At 52.5% G+C, this 24,275-nt stretch overlaps 5 protein-coding genes across 5 annotated transcripts, besides 2 other annotated features; 2 read left to right on the plus strand and 3 right to left on the minus strand.

Annotated features, from left to right (window-relative positions):
- Positions 1-3,838: 3,838 nt before the first annotated feature.
- NFIA_044200 (uncharacterized protein) lies at positions 3,839-4,546 on the plus strand (the record flags this gene model as incomplete). Its single annotated transcript, XM_001267497.1, has 1 exon — positions 3,839-4,546. One exon carries the CDS (start codon positions 3,839-3,841, stop codon positions 4,544-4,546), a length of 708 nt encoding a protein of 235 aa, XP_001267498.1.
- A 289-nt stretch (positions 4,547-4,835) lies between these two features.
- On the minus strand, positions 4,836-5,774 carry NFIA_044210 (sulfotransferase family protein; the record flags this gene model as incomplete). Its single annotated transcript, XM_001267498.1, has 2 exons — positions 4,836-5,540; positions 5,586-5,774. The coding sequence occupies 2 exons, from the start codon at positions 5,772-5,774 to the stop codon at positions 4,836-4,838; spliced, it is 894 nt and encodes a 297-aa protein (XP_001267499.1).
- Positions 5,775-7,089: 1,315 nt separating this feature from the next.
- Positions 7,090-7,930, minus strand: NFIA_044220 (uncharacterized protein; the record flags this gene model as incomplete). The annotated part of the gene is made up of 2 exons (XM_001267499.1): positions 7,090-7,597; positions 7,644-7,930. 2 exons carry the CDS (start codon positions 7,928-7,930, stop codon positions 7,090-7,092), a joined length of 795 nt encoding a protein of 264 aa, XP_001267500.1.
- A 780-nt stretch (positions 7,931-8,710) lies between these two features.
- NFIA_044230 (cytochrome P450) lies at positions 8,711-10,358 on the plus strand (the record flags this gene model as incomplete). The annotated part of the gene is made up of 3 exons (XM_001267500.1): positions 8,711-9,291; positions 9,342-9,726; positions 9,771-10,358. 3 exons carry the CDS (start codon positions 8,711-8,713, stop codon positions 10,356-10,358), a joined length of 1,554 nt encoding a protein of 517 aa, XP_001267501.1.
- Positions 10,359-11,882: 1,524 nt separating this feature from the next.
- Positions 11,883-23,545, minus strand: NFIA_044240 (putative nonribosomal peptide synthase; the record flags this gene model as incomplete). Its single annotated transcript, XM_001267501.1, has 2 exons — positions 11,883-15,380; positions 15,455-23,545. 2 exons carry the CDS (start codon positions 23,543-23,545, stop codon positions 11,883-11,885), a joined length of 11,589 nt encoding a protein of 3,862 aa, XP_001267502.1.
- Positions 17,349-17,379: a microsatellite.
- Positions 17,349-17,380: a microsatellite.
- Positions 23,546-24,275: the final 730 nt, after the last annotated feature.

Below are 24,275 nucleotides of genomic sequence, written 5' to 3' on the forward strand. Positions count from 1 at the left end.
AAGCTATTGCCGCTGTATCATCGTACCGTTACGTGGCTGGCACAAATCCCGAAAGCCGAGTTTAAGCCATCGTATACAAGTATCTTTCTGTGTAAATTAGAGTTTCTACACGGGTTCCTCGGGATCTGTATTTGAGTTTAATATTGCAGACGTAATGGTGAAGTAGTCCAGAGATAATCGTAAGGTCAGTCACTTGCCGCTTCGCTTAGGACTAAGTGCGCGTCTAGGAAACTTACTCTTACCCTGTTTACGAGTTCGTCATCAAAGTTATATGTTTCCCTGTTTGTACTTTTAGGTTTCTATCTATGGTATAGACATAGCTTGACTGAAGTCTATTGCAGAGGACATAGGATGAATTATGTCATAGGGAGAAAACTCGGCACCGAGAAGTTGCCGAACTATAACGGAGTCCAATAGATTTTTAAGAGATAATACATTCTCGTGCCGATTCAGATACTTGGAACTCAAAAGTCATCACATAGTTACCTTTATAGGCATCAATTTCCGCCTCTTCGTATCGCTTTCACCCCCATGCCGATCTTCATTATTAGAGGGATACGTTAGCACCGTCCCGTATGCAAACAACTCCAGACAAACACGAAGAGCAACTGGCCGAGAAGGACGATGTTTGAATATAACAAGATATGCCAAATTCCGATCTTGGTCATGCTGGTAACCTAGAAGGGACGGTAAAATTATGATCTTCTACTATTACAATAAGCCTTCTATGTTCTTTACTGCTCCGAATTCTCGTATATCTGCTCTATTTATATTCATTACGCTTCACTATCTGTGTTTGTAGTGTTCCATCCGGAAAATACATCACCAGACTCGAACAAACATCAACCTCAGTGAGCATCGACTCGTGTTGGCGACATGTAAGGCCAGATTGGGGAAGAGTCTTACGCAGAGCGTCATCAGCACCCCGATGAAGGATGCAGGAGCGCTCTTCTTGAAACTGTTCGATTGGGATATGGCTCGCCTAATTTAGATGCAGATAGATACAAGTCAACGATAGTGATACACTAAGCTAGGTCCGTGGCCTACACTGCTTTTCTCGGAGGCCTCTCCGACAGGAAACATGCTGTTATAAGGCCGAGAGCCGTGAGTGCAGTCATGAAAATATTCTGTAAGTTATAACCCTCAGCAAACACCCTTTGACTGCCGACTGCTGGGACGGAGTCGAGTCCTGGGTGGCAGACAGTGAGTCATAGATTACCTGTGCTTCCATTGGGAGATGATAGACAGTATGCGAGGCTTTACGTGATTGTTCAAGATAGTAGAACTATCACGAATTAATATGCATATCGAACGATACTGGGGAAGAAGTACCAAATTGCAAGCGATATTGTCCCTCCTAGTACGTGGATCTGCGCTATGGCACCCATCATGACCGCTTAATGGAGTTAGTAAAGCAGTGGCTGCGGCTAATTGTCTATTCAGTGGAAACTTATCTATGTGCTTCTCTTCCACCACTGCACGAGCGAAGGGCGAAGGTGAGGATCGTGATCAGTCCCAGTCCAAACCCCATCCCCATAATCACTTCGAAGCCGTATTGTGATGGAGGAACCTCGCTCTGACTAGTAGGGTATGAGCAAGACATACTGACTCCAACCAATTGTAAGCTTGACGCCGTGAGGATGAGGTAAAAGGGTGGGATTTTCAAATTGCTGGTCAAGAACCCAGACAAGGCTGTTGCAAATGGGGATGCGGGTAGGAATGGTAGCAAGGCAAGACCAGCCTTGAGAGGAGACAGACCGCTCATGGCTTGCGCTCTCTGCAGCACGTTGACGACAATAGCCACAAAGGGGGAGCTGATAAAAAAACGCCGTACTACTCCAAGTTAATAGGAGGGCATCTAGTTCAAGTCTAACCGCAACTTACAGCAGCATGCTGGTCTTGATATCAGTGGTGGCCGTGTTTGCGAACCGAGTCCCAAAAAGCTCTATGGAAAGAGGTTGAAGAACCTGTCCAACCTCATCAATGGCACGCAAATGTTGCGGAGCCCGTCCTGGAGGGCCCAATCGCACGGTATGGCCGGAAACGGAACTTGGCTGCTCCTGAGACATAGAAGTTTAGAGAGATGATTATAACAGGCGCTACAGCCACTGTTGAACAAGAGTTGGTCTGTGATATTGCATTATCCCTTTACATTCCTCCCAACAATCATGGCTTTTTCTTACATGAAGGTAGTCCTGGTTGGAGCTACATCTGGTGAGTGTTCAAACACAGCGCTACACTTACCTGTCACTCTAGCTTTGTACAGTGCAATGTAGAATCAGCGTTCCAGTCGTTGACTCTGATCCTCAGGTATCGGTCGTGCTTTAGCCGCAAGCCTTATCGAACATGGCTGCTCCGTGATTGCCGTCGGTGGACGACAGGACCTCCCTGATTCGTTCGTCCAGGAACACGGTGCGGACAAGGCTGCATCTTTCAACCTCGATATCAGCAAGCTAGATGCAATTCCAGGCTTTGTGAAGGGGTAGTCGTCAGCTCAGCCTTTCAGGTATTTGCCTATTATGTTGACATGCTTACCTCGGCCCATCCAGATTTAGACTGCGTCTTCGTCAACTCGGGCATTCAACGGCGGTCAGTTTTTAGTGAGGGAGAGCATTGATATGAATCAGATTCAGGATGACATGACAGTAAAGGACCCATTAAACATTGACTGGTACATTCTTCCCGTCCTTACATCGACTGACAATGTTTCTAGATCAACTACGTCTCCTACGTTGCATTGGCAAAGGAGTTCCTACCCTTTCTCATGGCTAAAGGGGACACTCCAACATCCCTCATATTGTAAGTTGTGGACAATGCTCGCGTCCCATCTCTGGGATATTCGCGCCTGACTGGTAATGCATTAGACTTCATCCAATCTCGCGCTGGTTCCCATTCTTCGCTGCTCCAACTACTGCGCTTCCAAGTCCGCTCTGCATCATAGGATCCTCTCTGCCTACGGGAGCAGCTAAAGGCCACGAACGTCAACGTAATTGAGATCTTCCCACCTATTGTGCAAACTACGTACACCTGAGGATTCGTTCATTCAGGGGTTGGGAAAGAGAACGAAAAAGACGTCATAAAGATACTGATTTCCTGCACTACAGCTGAACTTCAAGACCCAAAGCACCAACCTGACATGGCGGAAATGGTCCGTGGCAAGCCGTTTGGTATCCCAGTAGAGGAGTTTACTAAAGAGGTTTGTGTCTACTTACACATGTCACTTCGCGAGCTCATCTGATCACCCTTGTGCAGAAGATGGAGAAGTTTCTAGCTGGAGATGACCAGATTCCAGTCGCTCTGTCAAATATTGCCTTTAACAGCTGGGAACAGTAGCGTCAACAGGCTTTCGGGGAGTGGTTGAGATGATGCGAAAAGGCAAATTCTAAGGTATACCTCCACTGGCGATATAGACGCAGTGTATTGGCCTGGTAGCCTTGCATGAGTTTATGTCATATATTGGCCGATCCGGCGATTTTGGTCTTTGGTCTGATTATTGCTTAGAACCGAGGTACTTAAATGGACTAGCTGCCCTCCACTCTCGGTGGCCTGCTACTAGGAGTCTTAGCTGAGCGCTGGAGAGACTAGTTCAATGCACTAAAATATCACCGAATACTATCCTGCAAATCACATGCTAATCAGCACGGAGAGATGCAGTCTAGCGCCAACAGCACCAATCTCAGAAACACTGGTTGGTGGACATGATAGGATATAGCCGAAAACTCATCTCCTGTTATCCTAGCGTGGCGCTTGGGTCTCTTTTTTGTAGACTATTGACATTAGTAGTCTGGTACTAGACGCGATAATTATTATCCTTTCTTCCCTCCCTTTAAAAGGGGCCATGATCCTCTCTTTCCGCAATCTTGTCTTTCTGTCGATCTTCTTCCCTGTTCTATTCCTTCTGACGTCTCCACAACAAAAAGAAACCATCACAATGCGTGCCTCGTTCCTCCTCCCTGCAGCCATCTACGCTCTGGCAGCCCATGCCGACGACAAGACCACTACAATCGGCTACTTCATCCCCTCCTGGTCCGCCACCCTGTTAAGCTACGGCGCCTGGACTAGCACTGGCGCCAGCGTCGCAGGAATCAACGCCGCCGCAACAACCTACAACCTGGGCTGTCTGAAAGACGCCCCGAAGACCGACTGCAACATCAAGAACTCCTGGACGATCATCCAAGGCCCAGAGACAGTCAGCGTGACAGGCGTGTACACCGCCTCGACGTCAGGCAAGGAAACCAGCTACGATGTCACCGTCACGCAGTCGTACGAGTGCAAGATTCGGTCCCGCACTGAGTCCGCCAGTTGCACGATGAGTGTTGGCATGACGGGGTCGGTGGGTGGTGCTACGATTGCGTCGTCGACGTCGAGTAGCGCGACGTATTCGCCAGCGACGAGCTCGTACTATGAGTTGGTTGTCACGGCGGGAGTGGACAAGTTTACTGCCCCCGAGGCGACGAAGACGCCTGGTGTTGCTGCTGCTGGGCCTGCGGGGGCGTTGATCACGGCTGCTCCTGTTGTTGCGGCCGCGGTTGCTGCACTTCTTTGATCTGGTTGTAAATATTCCTTCGCAGTTTATGACATCTCGCTTCAATGATGGACCGTCGTCTGGTATATCCTTACGGTAGTGTTTCTATATAATCTCCAGAAAAGTACAGGCTACGCTGTAGTCTACCACGTCTTGCCAGTCGGCCATTTGTTCCATGGTAACAACATATAAACATTGGACGTTGTTGGTCTAAAGAATTGGCAAGGCGAGTATAAATAAATCCAACATACATGCTCCACAAAACACCAAGGTATAAAGGCTTAAAAACAAAAGCAGAGCACCAGCAAATCTACTCCACCAAAGACATTACAAACAACGACAAAACAGCCATCGCAAGAACGACCAGCCACAGGAAAATTCCCAACACCATCGCCACCCGCTTGTAATACCTCAAATAACCCGCCTCATTGCCATGCGGGAAGGGATTCGGCCTCTGCCTCCCCAGAAACTCACACAGAGGACCCCACCCATCCTGACACTTGAAGACCAGCAACCTCTCCCTTGGCACGATACTCTTCACCCACGCACTGTGCGCATGGTACAGCTCCTCCGACGGCTCGGCCTCTACCCCGAACCGCTCAGACGCAAGCTGCATCCACCCGCGGTAGAGATCGTTCGCTGCCACAACGCCAGGAACCCAGTATCCGATCCAGCGGAAGCAGTCGGAGCGCAGATCGATCCCGAACCCGCGCCAGGAGCTCAGCCAGACGGCTGCGGAGGTGCGTTCTGTTAGGATCACTTTGGCGTCGGGGTACATTTCTAGTAGGTCGGGTAGACATGCGCTGCCGGGGACCTCGAGGGTGACCTCGCTGCCTTGGAGGAGTTTGGCGAGCTTGCGCCGCCGGAGGGCCGTGTCTTTTGTGTGCACGATGGCGGCGCTTTGGCGGAGGTTGTCAAATTGGCAGAGGGGTTCGGCGAGGTGGAAGCACGGGCCGTAGCCTAGTTCTTCGAGGGCGCGCTTCATGCTGATTGTGCCCGTGCGGGGGAGGCCGGCCTGGATTGTTAGTTACTTTCCAATCGTGTTGCTGGGTTGACGTACCACGATGACTTTGATGGTTCCTCCATGGTGTACGCCTGAGGTGACTTGGAGTTTTGCGTCTGCTTTGGGGTCGGGGCTGGTGATTGAGATGCCGGACCGAAGGACTAGCCCGAGGGTATGGATGCTGAGCTTGTAGTAGAGCCAGGAGTTGGACTTGTGCATGTCCATTTGCAGTTTTGTGGTTTCCATTGTGAGATGTGTTGTAGAGTAGTTTAGACGAGGGCTGATGAAGAAGTGATCGGCTTGACGCGCATTGAGTGCGTATTAGTAGACTTTCGACCATAGGAAGTTGAGTATAGCAATGTGATATGGCCCCCATCAGAGAACCCACAAAACGAACACAGCCACCAATAGACTAACAGTCCAACAATCCAACAAAACTAGCCTACATGCTACTTGGATCGCCCTGAATAAAATCCAATCTGACATGAGGTAGTTGGGGCCGTTGCCAAACCAATAAGCATCGCCAAGTGATCTTGACGATCTTGACTCTTTCCAGCCAAGAACAGCCCCAACACGAGGCGTCCTGAATTAATAACCTTAATCCAGATGATTTTAGCCCCTGGTGCACCTTGCGCCTCCCAGCACATCCCTCCTTGGAATCCACACGAGGCTCTGCATGAAGGATTTGGACCCAGTGGTGAAACATCCCCACGTGGGTTTTCAGCTTGGGGCAGTTCACAGTAAAACCATGCAACATCAGGGTCTACTTCTGATATGAAAGTGCCTCGTCGTGCAGATAATCAAGGCTAGAATATTGCAGGCTGGAGTTGCAGTCAACCCCCATGGGGCCAAAAGCCCAGAGACACTGTGAACGAGGCTGCATCACCCTCTGCCCCTCTCCTCTGCCGCTAAACTTTAGTCGCCATCGAAAGATGGTATCAGGGGCAACTTGCTTCGTATCTAGTGACGAATAAGTGTCGTGTCTAATATTAGACAAAATTAATGTTACATTTTCGTCGTATTGAGGTTCTGCGAGGTGTGAGGCGGAATTAGAAGCTTTATACATTCGAATGTTTGTCTCATGTAGGTATGCCTTGGGTAGGCCTTCTAGCAGTAGCCATTTTGGCTACCCCCATATTCACCCTACAGGCGCAGAGAACTTTTTGTCGCCATCGACCATGTATGCTCGTACACAAGGAAAGAAGCGTATGTCAACTTATCACTCTCTGCACTCGGAGACCTCCCAGATACATCACATGTAGTTAGATTGGATGAATTATATCATTGCATTGAGATTGTTCATCGGCGCATCATGTAAATATATGTTATGACACTATGAGACATAGGGCAAGAGGAGTTACCAAAGACATTTACTTTACTCTAAGTAGGAACAAGATTACACATACAGAAAAACATCATATAGCGGAACATAAAGTAAATTCAAAAAGATGAGATCGAATAAGTGATTCTAAGCAAAGTAAACAGACAAACAATCCGCAATAGAATGATAAACTTATCACCAGACACCCATCCGCCTATGAACCAACATCAACAATATATCTCAGATCTCCTCATCTTTAAGAGAATCAGCCCTTCCCGCAGTCAGAACCATCACCTTTCTCGCAGTCAGAGCAACAGCCGTGGCAGAAAGCGTAACAATATACTCCATAACAATTACCATGAGGAAATGCAGCCAAGTCCCCGTCTCATCCCCGGACATTGGATTCAACACGGATCCCTCCCCCGAGAACAACGATCCAGCCGAGAAAGCCAACCGGACACTCATAAAGGGCACACAGAGTAAAGCACAAACGACAGCCGCGCGTTCGGTGCGGTAGAACTTTACCCGGACCTTCAGCATAGTGATGACCGACAGCACAATGATGCCCGCGAAGAGGGCGATGAAGAGAATGATGCCGGCGCGCATCAAGCGGAGGTCTTGCGCTTGACTCTCACGGCTTGTGTAGAGGTCTCGGCCGCCGTATGCAGTCATCACCGTGGCCGCTATGGTAATCAGCTGCAACGGGATGAAGACCCAGAGAGGCAGGCCTTTGTATACGGGGGCGTTGCTGCAATTGGCGTTAGAAGATGTGTCGAGCCGAGGAGGCCACTTACGCTCGGATTAGAAGGCCTATCAAGAGACATAGGACTGGTGCGAGGCCTATCGTGTCTAGGAGGGTGGCTGTTGTTAGGAGATCGGATTTTGCCGGGTCCATGGCTGCTAGGCCGAGTCCGGCGGCGACGATTCGCAAGCCGGAGAGAATGATGAGGGGAATCACGATCGGACGCCATGTATAGGGGTGCTTGTTGCCGTGCAGAAGGATAACGAAAATAATAGCAGGAACAATAGGGGCATAGAATGCCAGTTCGATCAGGTAGATTGCGTCTCGTAGGGCGAACATGGTGAGCTTGGAATGGTCAAGCAGATGGGTGACGATAGAAGTTGATGGGGTTCTGGATGAATTTCTAGTCTAGTGTTATTGAAAGGACGGTAAAGAACTATAACTACAGAAAGCTTTAATCATTGCCATTGAGATGCCACGACTATTATTGGTTCTTTTAGAAGCATGAGATCGACCCTGCGGCCCCATGGCCCCCATGTAACACATCTCGCAGATGCAAGGCAAGATTGATCACATATCAGACATCCTGAAGGATTCTGAGCAATGATCTGGCAAAGATGCAGTGTGCTGATCCATACCATCTACAAAGACACGTGGATTGTACCGTATACTAAGACACATGCAGTGTGATAAGGAGTGGGGGCGATCCTGCACAGCCCTAATCTCGTAGTTAAGATTTAATGAAGAATCCCCACTCAAAAGAAGCACTGCCAGGAATACCAAGCAATAGTCTGCCAAGCCTGGTGTTTCAGCCTTGCAGGGTTATGTTCAGAGGATCTGCATCCTGCCAGCCTCCGTAAGTATACGGGAACTTGGTCCCAAGAAGCCAGAAATAGATTCAACCTCACAACACAACCATCACAGAATCCGCCTTGACCACATGAGAACAAATATATAAGAGCTCAACAGACTCATCTTAGCACAACAAACCAAACAGAATCGTACTCACCAGTATGCTTGAAGCTGAATACCTGGCCTACCTCGTCGTCTCTTCACCACTCCAACTCTGCATCTACTCCACCAGCGACGCCTCCTCGTCCTCCACATCCGAATACAACCATGCTCGCTCTACTTCTCGTCCTAGTCGCTCTCGCGAGCTACTTCCTCGTCAGGCTGCGCCAGCAACGCAGCATGTTCAAAAATCTCCCTGGGCCGCCGCATCACGCTATCTGGGGTCACTTTTTAGTCATGCGAGAGATCGCAAGCACTCTACCCCCCGATGCAACCCCGCAGCTGTTCGCGCACTTGATGCGCCAGCGGTACGGTCTCGGTGATTTCTTCTACCTTGATCTGTGGCCGCTGGCGCCGCCGCAGCTCGTCATCGCCCATCCGGAACTGGCGACGCAGATCGTCCACAAGATGAATCTCCCCAAGGAGTCGGCCGTCATGCAGAAGTGGACCGGCCCTATCCTTGGCGAGAAATCTATGGTCTCTGCGAATGGACATGACTGGTTCATTGCGCGCAAGTCTTTCACACCGGGCTTCCAGCCGCGGAAGTTGCTGCAGCATGTTCCGAATATTGTGGATGAGGCGCTGGCTTTTGCTGATGTTCTAAGAGAACATGCGCTGAAGGATGACATCTTCAAAATGGAAGACCTTGGTGCGAGGATGATATTCAATATCTCGGCCTGGGTGATCTTGTAAGCTACACGTCCTTGTCCCGGATAAAGCATCAACTGACAGAGAATAGGGGAATCAAGTGCAACGCGCAGCGAGGTGACGATGAATTCCTCGAACTGTTCCGAAAACAGGCAGCCCTGGCCCCTCAGGACTTCTGGTCTCGGTATCTCTACGACGTCAGCCCCCGTCGACACTATCAAAAGTGGAGCAACGGACGTGCTCTAGACCGGTACGTCGGTCGTCTAGTAGACAAACGAGTCGTCAGTGGCCCAACTGCTGTTCCAAGCGAAAAGGCCAGATACTACGCCATCGACGACGCCATTGCTACCAGCCGCACACTCAACAAGTCTATCCCCCCTACCACCGCCTTGGATAAATATACGCGAGACATGCTCATCGCGTCCGTCAAGACGCTCATCTTCGCTGGTCACGACACCTCAGCTAGCACCCTCTGCGTAAGTCCTTCGCAGCCTCTATTCAGCACAACTAACAGAGTCAGTATACATACGCCGCCCTAAGCAAACACCCCCAAGTCCTCCACACCCTCCGAGAAGAACACACCACCCTCTTCGGCACTGATCCCTCGGCCGCGGCAAACCTCCTCCGCAATGACCCCAGCCTCGTCAACAATCTCCCATACACTCTCGCCGTCATCAAGGAAGCCCTCCGCCTCTGGCCTCCAACAGGCGTCAGCCTCCGCCGCGGCCAACCAGATCAAACCCTCCTCGCAGACGGCAAAGAATGGCCCACATATCCCTTCGCCGTCCTCGTCAACAACTGCGCGACCATGCGCCGCGAAGATCTCTTCAAGGACGCAGAGAGGTTCTACCCCGAGCGGCACCTCGTTACTGACCCCTCGGATCCATACTTTGTCCCGGCCAAAGCATGGAGACCATTCGAGAAGGGACCGCGGATGTGTCTGGGCCAGACGTTGGCGTTGATGCAGTTGAAGATTGCCTTGGTGATGACGGTGCGAACGTTTGATTTTGAGATTGTTTATAAGGACGGAACGTTCATGTATCAGGTTTTGGACGTCACGGCTAAGCCGTCGCTGGGGTTGCCGACTAGGGTGCGGTTGACTGAGTAGTATAGTATTTCCCTTGGGTTTGGGATTCTGCTGGAGTTGTATATAGCGAATCGTGTGTTCTGTGGGTGTTTAGAATATTTAGCAATGTTGCTATTTTATACGTTTTCAGTTGCCGTCCAGCTCTACTCTATTTTGACAATGCATTGAGCAGTCTGAAGGGTTAGCTAGGTGCTTTAAGTCCGCTATATATACTATCCTCTACTTGTTGGATTGTAAGATGACAGCTTTCTTAACAGCTTATGCATGTATTCCTAAGTACATGCTTCCTCCTATTTAGTGATACTATATCGCTAGAGGCACAAGCACTAACTACCATCATGAATAGATTAATTAACTTATTAAAGATTCGCATAAGTAATAGAAGCACCCAGCTCCTGTGAATTAATTCTCTTCCACCTGCTATATTAAACCTACTTAGGTTATCTATGCAGTTCCAGAGTAGTACTAGTAAGATAGCTTTGATAAAGCCTATGGGCCAAATAGGTAACAGTCAACACTTAATGTGGATCATCCCAACTACCAGGTTAATCATCCATAGCACAAAGAAATTGGTATCATATGCTTCTGAACAGGATGATATGGACGGCCACATAGATATGATAACCAGCCGCCCACTAATTTTCCAGCCTGATTACTTAAGCTCTGAATCCCTTCCCAGTGACGGGTTTACTATGGCTACTACCCGCCGAAGCTTCAGTGGTGATAGCATGCACAGCTCGCCATCAGCTCTGACAAAATGCTATTGCCATAGCATCTTTGCTATAAAACACGTAGGAGCTCCCATGCCCCTTTCAATCCTACCGAATTCTCCGAGAAGCTTTGTTACTCTGGCCAATATAGCGACCTGTCTGGTGAATGCTAGATTTCAAAGCTGTCTGTAAGTACTTGAAATAAACAGACTACATCCTCTTGGGAGCCTATGGGATGTGATTTATTGATGGCTATGAGAGCTACTATTCGGCCGAATTTGCCTAATGTTGCAGGTAAATAAATAATATTACTATCTGCGTGCAGACTTACTTTATTTTTCCTTTTTTGGGCTACTTAATAGCCTGAATTCTGAGGATACCCTGCACTTTGTTTCCTTCCACCCGCAGGATCAGCATGCTTTTAAAAATATATTAGAACTTTCTCCACGATATGCATTCCGTGCGGAATAAGGACGAAAGGAGAGTATGAGGAAGCCGTGTTAAAAGTATTAGATAGAAAATAAAATGCTTTGGGCTATTTTCATAAAGTAGGCAAGCTGAGGCACCCTTTACGCAGGAAGCTGTGTACAAACTAAGTGTCGAATCCATTTTATGCCAATCGTACTCCGTACAGGGGTGAACCATGCCTGAACTTTCTAAGAATCCTGGCATAGGGTTCTTTAGCAGGCATATTGTTTTGGAAAGCTTATCAACTACGTTCTAAGTAAGAAAGGATATAGCAATTCAGCGCTTTGCAACGTTTGGATTGTAACTCATGATAATTTGCTTTGATTCTACCCCATCATTAAGCCACCGCCATCATAAAGTGACCTGCTCAGTCAACTAAACAAATGTCCTTAGTCCACGAGGACAGTGGTGTGCTCATGTCAGTATCCAGTTTCCGAACAATTCGAACCATTCCGTCGACCATCGCACGAGCCGTCTCCACGGCCATGATGTGAGTATTGCTCGCGAGCTCGAGGAAGAACCTTTCGCCTTGGGTGTACGAGACCATGTGTATGGACATGGGCACGAGATGTGGGTTTTGGAAAAACTGCACGCGCGATGTGCCACCACCAGGAACTCGAATATCTGGGTGCTCGTCAATGTTTTGGTGTTGGATCGTCGACTCAAAAAAGGCTGACCCTGTGGAGGCGGGCCAGGCGGTGCAGTTCTGTATGATCTCCTTGTAGCCAAGGGAGTCTGCTTCCCCGACGGCGAGGAACTGCTCCTGAACGGATCGCAGCAGGCCAGCTGGCGTCTGAGACGACGATGTGAGCTGCTTCACTCGTACGGGGATATAGTCAAGGCAGCACCCGACAATCTCCTCGACGCCTGGAATTGCCGAGTTGCGGCCTGCCACCAGGTGTCCGTAGACGACGTCGTCTTGGCCTGTCAAGCGGGATAGGAGAAGCGCCCATGCAGCGCTCGCTAGAGTTGCTGGGGTGATCTTGTTGGGAAGGCGGGGGAGCTTTGTCTCTGCGCGAAGATGAATTGCCTTTAGCTGCGGCTTCTCAAGAGCTCTCTGCGCAAGAAGCTGTTTGCGTAGACCATTCGGCTGGGACCCTCGTAGCAGCTCTGTCCAGTAAGACAGAGACTGGGAGCGTCGACGGGAGGCATACGACAGGAACGTGGAGAACGTCGGGGGCGCAGGGTTTGCCACATTATTGCCGCCCATGAATGACTGAACAATGGTAGGGAGGCAAATGCCGTCATACTGGGCATGGGAGATGCGAATCACTAGGCGCATGCCGTGCCCCTTGCGTCGAAGGAGCACTACAGCGAGAGGAGGTTGGGTCGGGGAGACCGTGTGAGCATCACCAAGGCAGAAGTCGCGGAGGGCTACGTCAAGATCCTCACTGGTATCCTGCACGCGGAAAGGCTGCGTGATTTGATTGAGCACGACCTGCCAGAGCTTCCCTTGAAGCCACAGAAAACAGGCACGAAGGATGGGAAATTTGTCCAGCGTCTGACTGCAGGCCTCCTCCAAAAGAGAGGCGTCGGCATCGGCGTCCAAATCCAGGTACATGTAGTTCGCAAAGCGTCCGCATGTTGTCGCATCAACGGCGCTGTGTTCTTTGACGCAGGCTACGGGATAGATTCCCTCTAAGAAGCACCTTTCCTGGACGCTGGTTACAGGCCAAATGTCTGCAACGTCTTCAGAGCGGAGACCTAGGTCCATGCAGTCGACCTCCTCCAGGAGAGCTCTCCTTGTACAGGAATCAACGAGCATTGCCTCGTCAGGTTCTCCAACGGTCTCTGTCTGATCCAGATCCTGCCCACGCACCAACGCTGCCAGGGTTTCGTGGCGGAAAACGTCTGCGACCGTCACATTCATGCGAAGCTTGCGAGCCTCGCTTACGAGCCGCATGCACGAAATAGAGTCGCCACCCAGGCGGAAGAAGCTATCGTCCAAGCCAATCGTGTCTGCACCGATATCCAGAACCTTGGCCCAGATATTCTGCATCATCCGCTCAGCTTCGCAGGTAGGCTGCCGCTTGGGCCCGCGTCCAGCTGTCCGCACTTCTGCGAGCTGCTCGATGGTAAACTGGGCTCCTATGTGCCGCAGTCGTCGCCGGTCAGTTTTGCCTGTCGCCGTCATCGGGAGTCTGGATAGGGAGAAGAGAACCGATGGTATCATGTAGGCTGGCAGATGTTCGGCCAGCTTGCCCTCCACCTCCGGTGGAACAGGCAGGACCTTTACGGTAGCACCAAGCTCGTCCCGCTCTGTTGGCCTGTCATTGAGTTGGAGGAATATAACAAGCAGCGAGGTATCCCCTTGCAGCTGAATGACATCGGCCACGACGTGGGTTGCCTCTGGCATGTACTTCTGGACCCAGTGCTGGACCTCCGCTAGTTCAACCCTCTGCCCGCGGATCTTAACTTGAGTATCCTGCTTGCGGCCGCTAAACACCATGTTGCCATCTGGATTATACCGTACCAAGTCGCCTGTCTTGTAGAGTCTGCCGTGCCGGCCTGAGTGCTTGCCTGGAGAACCCGCGAGCAGCCATGCAGGGTCCTCGATGAACGCGGCATCAGTCTTGCCCTTGTCACCTAGGTAGCCGAGACCAACCACGGGCCCCTCAACGAGGAGCTCGCCAATGCATCCGGGCGGGAGTAGCAGGTCATGATTTTCGGGGTCAACAACCCAAGTAACTATCCCAGCTCCTTTGCCTATAAGTGTGGCCTCCTGGGCGCAAGATTGCTGCCAATTAATGGTGCTGAAGTTGCATTCAGCAGGTCCGTAGGCATTCACAAGACGTGCCTTGCCCCACCATCGCTTCGCATCATCAATAGAGACTGCCTCTCCAGCCAGAATTATGGTCTCGATTTCAGGCACTGTAGCTGGATCTATGAGACGCGCCACTGACGGTGTCAGGTCGACAAGAGTGGCTTTGAAATCCGCCATGGACCCGCTGACGTTATCCCGCAGATCCTTCTCTGCTGGGATACACAAGCATCCTCCTATAGCGAGTGTGGCGAAGATGTTATGAACTGAGATGTCAAAGGCGTACGATGCAAAGTCGAATACTCGGGAACGTTCGTTGAAGCCAAGGAGGTGCGACTGGTGCCTCAAGGCCGAGCAGAAATTGCGATGTGATAGTACCACGCCCTTTGGGGTGCCCGTGCTTCCTGATGTGAAGACAGCATACATTGGCGCGGACGAGGTCTCAGTGCGCGGAGTCTGCTCCTCCGTGGTGGTGTGCTCGGGGACACCAGGCGACTCCGGTCCAACCTGGACAACCGTCTGCAACAACCGAGAACTGAGATCCAAATTCGAGGATGAAGACAAGATGACCCCTGCTTCTAGCTGCTGGACAATCGACTGGAGACGCTGCTCAGGAAGTGAGGGACTGAGCAGTGCAAACCCGGCGCCAGCCTTGAGCACGCCGAGTGCAGCAACAGGCGTCCATACGGACTTTTCAAAGCATAAGGGAACCAGAGCGCCAGGTCCAACCCTCATGGACGCAAGGTGTTGCGCAAGACGATCCGCAAGCCTGTCGAGCTCCTTGTACGTCAGCTCGCCGTCCCATGCAGAGACCGCTGCTGCATCGGGTCGTCGTCTGGCTTGCTCTTCGACGAGAGTGTGGACAAGCGTCTCCTCTGCCCCGGGCACCTCTGAATTCCAAGCCCACAGCTGCTCCAAGTCGACCCGCGCTAAAAGGTTCACACTGCTGACTTTCTGGTCAGGATTGCTGACGAGAGAGAGCACAGTGGCTCCCAGGGCTCTCGCCACTCGCTCAGCCTCGTCGCTTGCCATAAAACCACGTTTGAAACTCATCTCAATGGACACGTCCCTACCGTTATCACGGACACTCAGGGAAATGGGGTACTAGAAGTGATGACTGTTAGCATTGATCGTATTTTCACCCTTTTAGCGTAGTTAATGGTACTGGATATATCTACCTCTACTGGATCGTATCCGCCACGCTCCTGTATGGTATGTCCATCCGCGGATTGACTGGGCTGCTTGATATCTCGTTGGAAGCTCAGGATGCTGTTAAACAGCCCCGATGAGCCCACTTGAAGGGCTTCGTGAATTTCCATTAGCGGAGTCTGATGTAACAGGCTGTTGACAAAATCTGTTTGCACTTCCCGCAGCGTCGCAATGACCGACTGATCTCCACGAATGTGCACACGATAGGGTATCATGCCAATAACAGGCCCGAACATATCCCCAACCCCGTCAACAGGCACGTGGCGACCAGATGCCAGGTTTCCAAAGCAGGGGGATGCGCTGCCCGTGTAGTGATGCAGCACCAGGGCCCATGCGGTCTGGATGACCGAAGCTGTTGTGACTTCCCACTTGGAACAGAAGTCGTGGATCCCAGATGCGTCAAGCCCGGGCACCGCGACTATGAAGTCCCGCGTCTGCTCTCTTGCTTCTGCTTCTGGTCCCGGAAAGAGGCATGGTTGCACGCCGTCCAGGTAGTTGATCCAGAATTCCCGATCAGCATCTCGTGGCCGTGTCTCGACGTATCTGATAAACTCGCTGTACAACGGACCGTCCGAGGTAATTGGCCTATCATATGCTTGCCAGAAATCGTGAAGCAACACGCCCGTGGAGTGCCCATCCAGAATGGCATGGCTCAGCTCGAAGCAAAGATGCACATGCTTCTCGTCGATCCTCGAGAGCGATAAGTGGTGCTGGGGGTCATATTTTCCATACTTTAAGCCCACCTCGTGGTCACCGTTGAGCCCACTGTCATAGGAAATACTGGGTGTAGAATCTTTCAGGATAACGTGCATTGTCCTGCTGGTTCCAGGCATGATGTCCACCAGCACAGCACGCAGGAGCGCGTGTCGCCGCACGACGGCCCCCCACGCCCGCTCGATCCTCGCTAGGTCAACACAGTCGCCACGAGCCTCAGTGGCTGCGATTTCAAATCTGAGCATAATCCGATAATCGCTAGGGGACTTGCCTTGGGCGACGAGCAGACCCTCTTGCAAGCCGCTGCAGGGGTAGATGTCCTCGATTTCTTGCAAACTCGTGATGCCTAATTGGGGCATCACGACAGACTGGAACTCGTGGATGTCCGCATAGGACGTGAAAGCCATGGGAAAGTCAGATAGGATCCATTCAGACGGCCTGTCCTTCAGGAGCGTACTCAAATGCGTCAACGTAGCTTCATACGTGTCCATCCAAGCCTCGATCAGATCGCTGTGGTGCACGCCACTGGGATAATCGAGAGACATGGCCAGTCGACCTTTATCCATGTGGCCGTTGAATTCAAATAGTGCGAGACGGCGCAGCTTCGACCAGGACTCAGGAGAGGGGCACTCTGCTGTCGAAAGATTCTCGAAGAATGAGCCATCTCGTTCGAGCTGCTGGTAAGAGCCAGCGAAGTTGAGCAAGACCTCGACGGGAAAGCCGGCAGCACTAGTCGCAGCCTTGGTCTCATCTGCGAACTTGGACGTGAAGTATGACCACCCGTTCTTCGGCAGGCTCCTGACAGAGTCCTTAGCATGACGTACGGCGTCCAGCAATTCCACAGCTGTTGTTCTACTTGAGGTGCACGCAGGGAAGATGGTGGTGAACCAGCCCACCGTGCGAGAGAGGTCAATGCGGTCATCCCATGGCTCGCGGCCATGGCCCTCATTGAATACTGTGGGCGGAGGCCGGTCCACGAAGACGACGGAGAAAGAATGTACGAGAGCTGCGATCATGAGCTCGACCGGTCGTGTGCCGAATGCCTCGTTGCAGGCGCCCATAATCGCGGCGCTGGACGCCTCATCGAGCACAAACTGTCTTGATGCAGTTGCTCCGTGGATGTTTTCTCGCATATCCAAGCCCCAGTACGAGGAGGAGGAGGAGGAGGAGGAGGAGGAGGATGGCGGCCGGACTGGACTTGATGCCGCTTCCTTAGCATCGAGGTATTCGGCTACATATTGTGCTTGGAGGGAGCACCACGTCCGGAAGCTGGTCGTAGGAACTGGCGGCAGTTGGTGTCCAGTCAGAAGGACCTCAAATTCTTCGAGTAGGATGCGCCAGGAGACGAGGTCGATGACCAGGTGATGTGCTGCAATAAACAGGCTTTGGCCTTTGGCGTCGTCGAACAGTACGGCCGCGAGAAGAGGGCCGGTCTGAATATTGAGCCTTTCGCGACATCGACGCATATCGCCCGCCCTCGTCGACCTATTGGTGGACGCTGTGCCCAGAACCTGGCAAAGATGGAACGAGGTATGTATATCGTCCACAACGCGCTGCTTCCACCGACCCGGACTTGTCTGGGCGAAGCGAGCCCGGAGCATGGGATGCCTCGCGACAACTGTCGCAATAGCTTTTGCCAAACTAGTCAGGGAGATGCGCTCGCGCGGCTTCAGCAAAAAGCTCTGGTCGAAACACCACTTTGGATCGGGCTGTATCGCTACATAAAGATGCTGGATGGGGCTCAAGCCGAAGGGCTGGCCGTCCTCATCGGCGCCAGCAGTACCGACGTTGAGCAACTGGTGCTGTGAAGCCGAAGCAGCTGCCGCCAGCATGGAGATGGTCTTGCTGCGCATGATGTCTGCTGTTGAGATGGCCATGTTGAACCGTCGCGCAGCCGCTGATGCCTGCATAGCTGTGATGGAGTCGCCACCAAGACGCAAGAAACTGTCGTCCGCGCCAATGCTAGCGGCATCGATGCTGAGCACGCGAGCCCATATCTGCTGAAGGACACGTTCCGTCTCGGTAGCCGGGGCACGCTTGTTGTCGCTGAGCGAGGACGCGTTTCGCAGGTCGACAAGCTGCTGGAGGGTGAAGCTGGAGCCAATCTCCCGCAGACGACGACGATCTAGCTTCCCAGAGCTGTTGAGGGGAAGGTTATTGAGCGAGAAGTACGCGGTGGGAACCATGTACACCGGCAGACGCTTCGAAATCTCATGGTCCACGTCCGCCGGAATGCGCATGACTTCGGCCACTGGGGATGAGCCCCCTTTATCGTCAACTAGAAGGAATGCCGCCAGTGTTGGTCTTTCCTGGCCCTCGCCATCGGTAGGCATAATGACCTCGGCAACCACCTGTCTGGCCGATGGGATGCAGGCATGCACATAGTGTTCAACCTCTCCCAGCTCGACTCTTTGCCCGCGGATTTTGACCTGTGTGGCATCCAGGCGTCCGACAAAGACCAGGCTGCCGTCGGGGCTGTACCGCACCAGATCGCCCGTCTTGTACAGGCGTCCTTGACGGCCGGAATGGCCCGGGGCGCCGCGCTGAAGCCAGGCTGGATCCCGGATGAAGGCCATCGCGGTCTTCTTGGCGTCGCCGAGATAGCCAGAGCCGACAAGGGGGCCCTCGAGCACCAACTCGCCAATATCGCCGATGGGTGCCAGGTGGTTGTCGTTGGAGACCTGAACTACCCATGTGTTGACACCGACACCCTTGCCTATGCTGGATGCGACGACACTGTCCTGGTCGATGGCTGCGGCGGTGGTGATGGGAGTGCATTCGCAGGGGCCGTACCCGTTTCTCACCTGGGTCCACCCAGCCCACCGTCTTGCGGACTGGGATGGCAGAGCCTCGCCGGCTAGCATCAGCGTCTGCAGCTGCCGAACCGTCTCGGAGGGGAGGAGACCCGCGGTTGACGGGGTCAAGATGGCAAACGTGGCCCGTAGTCGGTGGATGGATCCCGCAAGGTCATCCCTTCGGTCAGCCTCCGAGGGGATGCATAGGCATGCGCCGTTCGTCAGGGACTGCAGGACGTTGAACCAGGAAATGTCAAACGCGTATGAGACAAAGTCGTATACCCTCGCCGTGTGCTCGATCCTACTGACACTCGAGGCACGCACATGCTGGATGGCGGAGCTGAAATTGGAATGCGTAATGACAGCTCCCTTGGGCGTCCCAGTGCTACCGGACGTGAAGGCGACGTAGAGCCTGTCCGATGGAGTCACCGATAAAAGTGCCCCAGCTGCATGCGTCCGGCTCAGTGTGTCTAGGAGGCTCTCGTCGACTACGACAACCGGCTTGCTACTCAAGCGACTCGCCAACTCGCGGTTGGCTGACGATGACAGCACGAGCACCAGTTCAGGCTCCGTCTGTTGCACGACCGTACGAAGGCGCTCTTCTGGCTGGGTCGAGTCCATGGCCACTGACGCTCCCCCAGCCTTCATCACCGCCAGCATCACCACTGGTGTCCAGCGGGACTTTTCAAAGCAGAGAGGCACAAGTCCTCCTGGCCCAACACCAAGCCCGGCTAGATGATGTGCCAGCCTCGTCGACACTTCATCAAGCTGACCATATGTCCACTCCCCGTCCCACGCGTACACCGCAGGAGCCCTGGGCTGGGATCGAGCCGTCTGCTCAAACATGTGATGGACACACTGCTCTGTGGCTGCTGGAACTGCATGGTTCCATCTCCAGATCTGCTGCAGGTCCTCAGGCGTTGTCGTTTCGACCTCTGAAAGGGACAGCTCTGGACTGGCCCGAACTAGCTGGAAGACCACATGCCCCAACCGCCTCAATAGCTTGTCTACCAGCCATGGATCTATCATCCTTGAGTCGAACGTAGCTGTGACGCTTGCCTGGTCCACCCCGAGCTGCGCGATAAGCATCAGGCCGTATGAATCAAAGCGGCTTCCTCGATCAAGCTCGTTCCTCCACCTACCAAACACGTCCGAGGTTCCACTGGCATCCGGCGGCTGCACCACGAGCAGCGTCTGGAACATGCATGCTTGTCGTGCGCCAGGGCTGACTTGGGCAAGCCTGTGCAGGCCTATCTGCTCATAGGCAATCATGCCTGTTGCCTGTTCTTGCACTGCATTCAGATAATGCGCAACCCTGTCACTGCTGTCCCACTTAACGCGTACGGGGACCGTTGCAAAGGTCGGACCCGTCATCATCTCAATGCCCGCAACCGGTGCGTTTCTTCCAAATAACGTGACGCCAAAGACGACGTCATCCGTACTGTTCATCCGACCAACAAGGAAGGCCCATGCAGCGCGTATAATTATGGGTGGCGTAACGCCCAGGCGATTGCTCTGAGGAAGTGGGAAGGAATGTTCAATGGATCCATCTGCCGTGGGCTGCTCGATGTGCGGTGGGAGACTGGGGAAGGGCGTACACTGGCAGTCACGGTAAGCATGGCGCCAGTAGTTCTTCATCGTCTCCTCGTCCTGCTCCTTGACATATTTGATGAAAGCTTGGAACTGCGGCCCTTGTTCGACTGGCTCATCACGCGCGATACTATTCACAACGTCCAATACAAGAGGCATCGACCACCCGTCGTAGATCGCGTGGTGCGTAGTCCACACAAACCACTTGGGGGTTCCCGTGTCATCTTTGACCAGAGCGTATCGTGCAAGCGGCTGGCCCAAGTCCATGGGCTGCTTGATATCGGAGTCGAGATAGTCGTCCAAGGAATCTGCTTCGATCCAGTGTATAGGCGTGTCGACCACGATCTGGACGAGGCCAATGCGGTCGTGCTGGACAATTCTGGTGCGAAGAATCGGCAGCTGGTGGACGGCTTGCTCCCATGCTGCACGCAATTTCTCGACTGAGATCCCAGGAGATAATTCAAGTACGTTTTGCCCGATATAAGACCCTGGACTCATTGACGTCAGGGACATTAGGCCTTCCTGCAGGGGCGTGCACGGATAGGCATCGAGTATATTGATGCGGTTATCCATATGGCCCAGCTCGTACTGACTGCAGATATCCGCAAGGACAGCACCCAAATCACCGCCAGCATCTATGAGGGCAAATGGTGCAATGAAGTGCCGAGCCTGGTCAACCAGGGGTTCATGACGGATCTGGTTGACCAGCTCATGCAGCACCGGATAGCCAAATATGTCGGCGACCGTCAGTTTCATGCCCATCTTTCGAGCCTCGGTTACCAATTTCATAGCTGATATCGAGCTGCCGCCCAGATGAAGGAAACTGTCATCCAGCCCAATCGTGGAAGCATCAATGTGCAGGACTCGCGCCCAAATCTGCAGCATCTGCCGTTGTGCTTCCAACGTCGGCTGCCGGACAGCATCAGCATCTCGTACTCTGGTCCGGCGGCCTTTCAGGCCTTGGATGAGCATCTGCCGGTCAATCTTGCCGCTCCTGTTGAGAGGCATACTGTCCAGAACTTCGATCGCTTGAGGAACCATGTAGGCCGGGAGCTGAGATTTCAGCAGAGCATACAGCTCTCCTTGAGCTTTCCGCCTCTGTTGCCACATTAGCCGATTCGTGAGCGACTGCTGCACTTCCTCCTCGCCTTCTTCCAGCTGCTCCTCCACTGCAGCGTCACGCAGGGTCACAAAGCTCACAATGCGGGACTCCTGTCCGTCTTCGCGGTGCAAGACGGCAACAGCCTCGTCTACACAGGCATGATTACGAAGTGTGTGCTCGATTTCCCCGAGCTCCAGCCGCTGACCTCGGATCTTAACTTGAGTAGCTTGCTTCCGGCCAACATATTGCAGGTACCCCTCTTCAGTGTATCGGACCAAGTCACCCGTCTTGTAGAGCCTTCCACGGCGCCCAGGACAGGATGACGAGCCGCGCAGCAGCCACACCGGGTCCTCGATGAAGGCATCCGCAGTCTTTGCCGGATCATTCAGATACCCTCGACCAACAAGAGGGCCTTCGAGCAATAACTCGCCGGCGCATCCTGGCGGCAGGAGTATGCTGTGGTCTTCTGGATCAACTATCCAGCTCACCAGTCCCACAGCCTTTCCGATATGGACCGCCTCTTCCGGGCTCGCGGCGCTGTCGTTATCGTAGTTAATCGTGCTGGTTGGTGTGCATTCGCAAGGCCCGTAGATGTGAATGATCTGAACCTTCCCCCACCAGGGTTCGATATCCCGAAGATGCAGGGCCTCTCCTCCGAAAATAAGTGTCTTGACTGTAGGTATCCTATCTGGAGATAGCACGTGGGCAATCGATGGTGTGATATCAAGCACAGTGGCTCTCAAAGATGCGATGCTCTGCTCTAGATTATTGCTGCGGTCTTCGTTGCTGGGGACGCATAGGCAGCCGCCAGCACTTAAAGCTGTGAGCACGTTGCTAACAGACACATCAAAGCTGTATGATGCAAAATCGAATATTCGTGAATGCTCGCTGATCCCCATATTCTTTACCTGATAGTGGAGAGCCGACGCAGCGTTTGTGTTAGTTATGAGGACGCCCTTTGGCACACCAGTGCTCCCTGATGTAAATACTGCATAGAGGAGCGATTCCGGACTGGCTGGATTGGGTTTGGCCTGCTGGTTCGTCTCCTCAATGCCGTCGAAGCCGATGGCTGCAAAGAAGCTCCAGTCGAGGACAATCGCTATTTGTGCCAGCCGCGAAGTCATCTCATGATTAGCAGCTGAGGTTAGAACCACGCTGGCGTTGAGCTGCGTGATAATGCCCTGCAGGCGTTGCTCTGGAAGGGATGGATCAAGTAGGACAAAGGCACCGCCGGCTTTGATGACCCCAACTAGGGCAACGGTAGTCCACATAGACTTTTCAAAGCATAGGGGCACGAAGGTATCCGGTCCAATCCCAAGGCCAATGAGCTTTGATGCTAACTTGGTGGCAAGCTGGTTCAGTTCACCGTGTGTCAACTCCCCATCCCAGGCGCAAATAGCGGGAGCACTGGGCTGGGCTTGGGCTCTCTTTTCGATCAAATCACAAACGCGCTGTTTTACTGCTGCTGGGACAGTGCTATTCCACTCCCAGATTCGTTCTAGGTCCCCGGACGTCAGGTCAATGTTCGTGGTTTGCGTCGAGGGGGCGGGAGGTAGACTCCCTATCAGCTCAGGCGCCGACAATTGCTTTTCAGATGACGCAGAAGCATGAACTGCTACAAACTCGCCATGTAAATGGGGTTCCAACCGGTGCTCCATTTTGCTCTGCCTTAATAGAGGAGTCGGACTACCATGCGCGCTGGGGCCATCGACTCCATTTGCTGAGGAGATGCTGGCACCTTTCCCTCCTGCGCCGTTTGTAAAATCCATCGCGACGGGCAAACTCGTATCGGAAGGCGGATTTTGAGCTTCGTGAGGATATTCTCGGTCGCCAACTCGATCGGAATCATCGGTGGTCATCTTCGGCAGCGTTAAGGCGGAATGATCTTGATAGTAACTATTTCTCACAGAATGCAGAGTGTCAATTTTCTAGTGTCGTAGCAGAAACTGGACCTTTACCTATTCATCCGCGGGGTTTGTTGGCCATTCACTGCATGGTAGATCTTTACTCTGTATAGGATTCCTGGCAGTGTGTCGCATAGACATGGCAATTCAGACGGTGGGGAGACATGCACAACCTGCCCTCAAGCCTGGGCAACTTGGGTGGATTTCGATTTAGGCTAACCAATCAGAACCTGTAGCAGAGACCAGGTATAATAATATGTTACGTATAAATATAAGACATGTTAGCGGCATGACTGAGTCGTGCTTGTGATGGAGCAACCAGGCACAGCATCTGTGGCCATCGTTGGCCAATATAACCACTGGCCGGGAGCACGATCGTTCTTCGTTGTACATGGTGATTGGATCTGGAGACTCTGATCAGCTTTTCAGCCGGTCTTTTGTAAGGTGGCATCCTGTAGCTGCAGGGATTTTCGTGTCTCCTGCAGCAGAATCAATCGCTGTGTTGCGGTCAAGAGTTTTCCTTCATGCCCTGATTACCAAGGCACGTAATTGGAATAGTTTTATGTAGTATGGAAGAGTCATGAAGATGGCCTCGCTAAGCAAGTCCCCAGCGAAGGGGGTCAGACGTATCTTGATTATCCGTCCATCACATCTATTCAATTCTAACCAGATACTAGAACTGAAC

Source organism: Aspergillus fischeri, genomic scaffold (assembly GCF_000149645.3).
Source record: "Aspergillus fischeri NRRL 181 1099437636244 genomic scaffold, whole genome shotgun sequence".
In the NCBI taxonomy this organism is placed as follows: Eukaryota; Fungi; Ascomycota; class Eurotiomycetes; order Eurotiales; family Aspergillaceae; genus Aspergillus; species Aspergillus fischeri.